Source organism: Loa loa (genome assembly GCF_000183805.2).
Source record: "Loa loa unplaced genomic scaffold supercont3.65, whole genome shotgun sequence".
Lineage (NCBI taxonomy): Eukaryota > Metazoa > Nematoda > Chromadorea > Rhabditida > Onchocercidae > Loa > Loa loa.
Window position 1 is genome coordinate 198,192 of NW_018108245.1, and position 6,219 is coordinate 204,410.

Here is a 6,219-nt window from a genome sequence, read left to right on the forward strand (position 1 = left end):
TGGTGAATTAAATTTCGATAAAATATTCAAATTTTAATGAATTCATTAGGCTTTGCCCTATTACATTATAAATTATAAATTTGTTAATTGGCGTTGGTGTATTTTTTATTTGTTCTTAAAAATTCATTTAAATGCCTGATGTTGCCCATATTGTCGTCAATTTGCTTACATTATTCATATCACATTGTGAATTATTTTGGGCGCAAAATTTTCAAAATTCTGAAATATTTCCATAATTAAACGAATTTTCCCGAAATTTACTTCAAAAATTTTCAAGTTCGCATACATTCGAAAGAGAATGACTGAAAAAAAAAAAAGGAGACAGAATGTTTGAAGGACAATATCGGAAAAGATTTCTTCACTTAGCTGCGATATATTTTGTGGAAATATTTATTGGCTATTAGAATTGTATATATTGAAAAATAATGGCAATTTAAAAAATTATGCGCAAAAAGACTCTTCTACTCCTTTTTTTCTCTCTCTCCCTCTCTTTCCTTCAATGAATGTATCATTTGACAATTGAATCGAAATAGTTTAAAGGGTTTAGTTATCTAGGCGTTCACCAAATAGAAACTTTAACGCTTTTCTTAAAATTTTCAGTTAATTTATTGATAACTATTTTAATTATGGTGATAGGATTTTGATTATAGAGATAGGATGATCATTGGTGAAACTTCATTAATTAAATAGTCTAATTATCTAATAAGCGCTCATTCAACTTCATGTTTACTTTTTAATTGCCAGAATTGCATTTGTTATTTACTTAGCTGAATTTATAATTAATCAAATGAGTAATTTTCTTGCAAACCTTATAAGACAAATTTTGTTAATAATTTACAGTATCATATTTATTTAAGCATTTATTAATTGAAACGTATGATTTTATTGTTAAAGTAATACGTTGGAAATTGAAATATTGCGGGTTTTTCTTTTTCAAATGCTTTCATTTATTATTTGGCATAAAATTCTTGCTAATTAATTAGTTAATATCACAACAAATTGAATGAGAAATTGGATTTGTGATAAAGTGATCGAAACAGATTTGCGATAAAATTTACATTTCGTTTCAAAAATTGATAAATTTTACTTCATTTTCTATTATTACAACTTCACTAACAGCAGAACCTGGTATTTATCATCAAATCTGTTGCTGATTGATTTCATCTGCATTCATTTCATTTTGAAAAAAAAAAAGGAAAATTCAAAAAAAAGTGGACCTTGATGTCAAATGAATGATGAATGATGATCGTAGGAACTAAACTGTCATTTAGGAATCTCCAGAAGAGAAATTATCAGCTGGTATCAGTTAATTTTTAATTTGCAGTATGCCATATGCTGTCTCTTCTTACTAAAGTAATATTAATTCCATTTTTGGAATATATCTCTTGTCATCGAAGTATTTCGTGTTTTCGGGAAGTTCGCTGTGAAATGTCAAAGTAGTTTTGGTGGATTGGATTTAATAAAAAAAAAGAAAAATTCAAATTTTAGTGAATTTATTACGAATCATTTTGCTAGAAGTTACAAAATGAATTTGTTTCAGCTTATTACATTATAATTTACAAATCTATTAATTAGTATTGGTCCCTTTTTTTACTTATCTTCAAAATTCTTCAATGCCTCGGCGATGCGCATATTGTCAACACTTACATTATTCATATCGTATTGTATATTATTTTGAGTTTAAAATCTCGAAATTTTTCCATAATTGAAGAATTTTGAAAATTCTCTTCAAAAATTTCAAGATATTGATATACAATTCAGGTGAAAATGACTGGAAACAAAGTGGCATAAAATTTAAGCCGCAAAAGCTTTAACAGCTATGACTGCGATGGTTTTTATTTAAGATTACAGTTCATATCAGTCCTGTCCTGAAATTTCTCAAATCTTCCAAAATTCATTTGTCAAGTGAATTCGTTCATGTCAAATCGTCACAGAAATTCTAACAAAAACTTATTAAACTATTGATAAAAAGGAAAAAAAAGTTAGAAAATACTTATTTGCAATGTTAATTAAAAATGTCATGGAAATCTTTTAATGAACAAGTAAACTAGTATTATAAATGATTTAGCTGCGTCATTTCATTGGTTTACAATTTATATTATAAAAGTACGAATCATAGCAATAAATTAGCACCAAGCAAAACAATCGCTGTAATTAATTTAATTAAGAACGAAGAACTGAAGATTAAAATGGGTCATGTAGTTGTGTTATTTTGGAAGCCTAAATTTTGTCTGATGTTTTTTCGTTCAATGATTCGATATACTATTTCTTTTTTTTCCTTAAAAATGTTATTTATTCAAAATTACTTCAAATGGAATGCCGCAAAAAAAGACGTTCCCTCTCCCTCTTTCCTCCCACCCCCTACCCCCCCCCCCCCCCAAATTAAAATAATTTATTATTTGAAAAAAGTTATACAAATCATGAAGAATAACTGATTTTAAAACTGAAGCAATCCTTTACGGTTATTTATTTTTGTTTACAATTCTTATTGTTACTGAATAATACATTTACATCAAATTTCCCTTTGGTATATTCAATAACGCATAATTGAAAGCTCTCAGAATCACTTTACAGGCATTCAACTATTTCAAATTTTCTGTTAGTGAAATTTGAAACAACCGGTTTTATTATATTTTAAACATTTTCTAATAAAATATAAAATACAAATTTTTGCTTTAAATTGGTTAATTGAAAAATGAAAAATTTATTTATGAAATAACCACTCGAAAATTATTAATATATTCAAGAAGAATTTATAGAAACTAATGTAATTAAAGAAAGATTTAGGTACTCAATTTTATAATTTAAGTGATTTTGCAAGTAAATATTTCTGTGGAAATATAATAAAAGGCTAGAAATTAATTTTCATGAACTTAACACAACTAATGATTGCTTGCCACTTGGTAATTAATTATTTAATTGATTAGTTTCCTAATTATATAAAGCCAATATATTCAACCTTTTATTTCGCAATGTATTCATAGACAAAAAAACTATTCCAAACATTTTTCGCTAACTGCGTGACCAGTTTTTGAATTGCTATAAATAAATTAAATTTAAATTAACTTGCTACTCTTGAGCCTAAATAAATTGGTAAAATTTTTTTGCTGCATGGTACTTTTAATATTTTTTGAAATTTGTGAAATATTTAAGAATCTTGAAAGGAAGTGCTTATCATTTATTCTAATGCTTCCCATCTATTACATCTTTTATACTATCATCGAATATTCAGCTTGTGATTTGTCACCGAACTTTCTAAACAGGACGAAAAATTAAAAAAAATTGATAATACATTTATTCTTTTGATAAGATTTATTTTAATGGTACTGTAACCTCACTTGTCATTCATTCATTTTTACCAAACAAGAATTTGTGAGCAACAATTACATTTCAAACTATCTTTAAAGTACATTTTACTTTCTCTTCAATCAGTAATTTTAGAATTTTTTCTCATAGTTACTTTGCTATGAGAAGAAATGGGCGACAAGTCCGGGAAATATAAAATGAAGGAAATTGTATTTTCAATTTTTTCGAAATGAATATAATTAGTAATGAAAAAAAAAAAAGAAACTGTTGACATTATCTTTCATTGAAGTAAATAAAGGATTACTTCTTGTTGAAATAAACTTTTTTATTTCAAATATTTATTGGTGAGTAAACATTAAAGATTTCCTTCAATTAATTTATTTTTGGTTTTTTGATCGAATACAAAAAGACAAACATCAGAGGAAGTCATCAAATGGTTTTGAGAAGAGACAAGAAATGATTAACTCTTTTTCAGGTTATTTACGGAAGAGCAAATTTTTTTAAAGTTCTTTTATGACGAGCAATACAAATGGTATTTTTGAAATTGTTCTGCGAATAATTACAAGCGGAAAAGTTTCACCCTCTCTCTCCCTTTTTCTCGTTCTCTCTCTATGTTTGCATACTTTTATTTCTTCATTAAAACTTTATCATGTTTTTTGGCAAAACTGAAGTACTTCCGGTTGAAGAACTTCATCATACCGGAAAGATATTTAACAAAGCAATATAATTACTGTAGCATGAATCTCTTATGAGAGATTGAATTTTAGAATAAATAATCGAACAATTTCGTAATCGTTGTCAAATTCCATCAAAATGAATTCCTTTTATATCACTTTTATTAAAAATTCCTCAATTGCGCATATTTAACTTTTTGGGAGCATTCATTTACAGTATTAATTATCATGATACTAATAATTTGAGAAAGTTAATTAATTTTACTTCTTTTATATCATCTGTTACGGATACGGTAATTAAAATATGGGTTATCTATGGGTTAAAGTCATCGGTAGAATTAGAAATGGTTAATACTGTAGACTGTTTGATTTTATATGCATAAAAATATCCAACAAATACTGAACTTATCGTTTTACGACGGTTTTTCTTAACAATTGTCAGATAAAAGTATTCTTTGTAAGACTGTTAAACCTTTAAAGGATTTATCAGTGATAAGGATATATGAGATAATTGATATCTTAATTGATAAAATGTGATGATCTTGTAATCCAAATGATGGCACAATTAGAAATGTTACACAGCGTCGAAAAGTCTGTTCGATAATAACCCAAAGTAGTTCATTTTCCATTTTCGAAAGCCATCCTTACTATGCGACATTTCAAATTTTACATTTCGAGTTTTCTTCATTCTTTTCAAATTACTACTAATTGCATTGCTATCATGCTACCTTACTTTACCCATCTTACTCTCGATTTACCTATTTCCAAAAAAAGGGAGGATGTCTGTGTGGGTGTGTAATTATAGAAAAATAAAATAACGATCAAATATTGCAATAATTTTTAAGAGTAAATGTAAATGAAAAGTGAAAAACAAAAGAAACATCAAAAATTAATAAATGTGAAATAATTTTAGGAAATATCCCTCAAATTATATGGAGGAAAAAGTTCAATTATATGCAAATTTAGAATAAAAATTTCGAGGAAATCAATAAATTAAGCATTTCCTAAAGGATATTTGTTGAATATTAAAGCGCTTTTGTCCAATATGATAACATTTGAAGTGTACGAGATTGTGTTTAGTTTTTAGGTGTTAAAATTGCAAACAAAGGCGCCAATTTCATCTTCTTTGTGCAACCATCCCATAGATGGAATAATCGAGAAAGTGAAGAAATTTCGTTGAAGAGAATTGATCTTGCGTCAATCAGTTGATGACAACGAAGACGAAAAAGGGGAAAGAAGAAGAAAGAAAGGAAAACTGCGGGAAACACGTTTGCAAATTAACAAAAAAAAAATAAAAGAGAGACGAAGATTTATTTGACGCTGTGGGGTAGTTCGATTCTTCTCTTCGTCATCATCAAACTTCTCTATCATCAAAATATCGTGGCAACAATTCACGAATCCTTGGATAAAATTTCACTGTTCCTTGATAATAAATATAAATTTTCATCTATCAACTACAACTACACAAACATTTTCCACTTCGTATTACAAACAGAATGATAAAGGAATTTGTAATACTTTTACTACCATGGTTACAAAGAGTTATCAGTATTGGCTTTCATGACATCCCGGGAATTTACTGTGCAAAACGGTCATCAACATGTTGTCCAAATCGTGATGATGAATGTACGATGCCAATCCTAGGAAATCATCTCTGTTATTGTGATATGTTTTGTGATCGAGGCGAATATGGCAATGATTGCTGTCCAGATTTCAAGGCGGTTTGCCGATACAGACCAAGAACATTTGCGCGAGGTCAGGTAATTTGATAAGAGTAGTGCAAAACGATTTTGCAACTATACTCCATTTTATTATGCGCCATTTCTTACACACGTATATAAATACACACGCACACATACACATACACACACACACATACACACACACATACACACACACGCACACGCACACGTACATACACACACATGCAGACACATACACACATACACATATTGCATTGTCAATTAGGTATGTTTTTTAATTAATTTAATTATTATTAACAAGATTTTATTTAATAATTTATATTTATGAAATGTTTTATGAAAGCAGCTAAATTAAACCATATATGTGTTAATCAAATTATCAGTTTGTTGATAGCAAAGCTTGGTATTTCAGCAACTATCATCATTACAATCATATCAGAAAGATTCATTTTATTCTAAAGATATTCTTGTCATCAAATTCTTGATCTACTATTGACATTTATCTGCTTCACTAAATTCCGGAAATCAAATCCGGT

At 28.0% G+C, this 6,219-nt stretch overlaps 1 protein-coding gene across 1 annotated transcript; it reads left to right on the top strand.

Annotated features, from left to right (window-relative positions):
• Window positions 1-5,476: 5,476 nt before the first annotated feature.
• LOAG_00543 (hypothetical protein) lies at window positions 5,477-5,749 on the top strand (the record flags this gene model as incomplete). The annotated part of the gene is made up of 1 exon (XM_003136083.1): window positions 5,477-5,749. One exon carries the CDS (start codon window positions 5,477-5,479, stop codon window positions 5,747-5,749), a length of 273 nt encoding a protein of 90 aa, XP_003136131.1.
• Window positions 5,750-6,219: the final 470 nt, after the last annotated feature.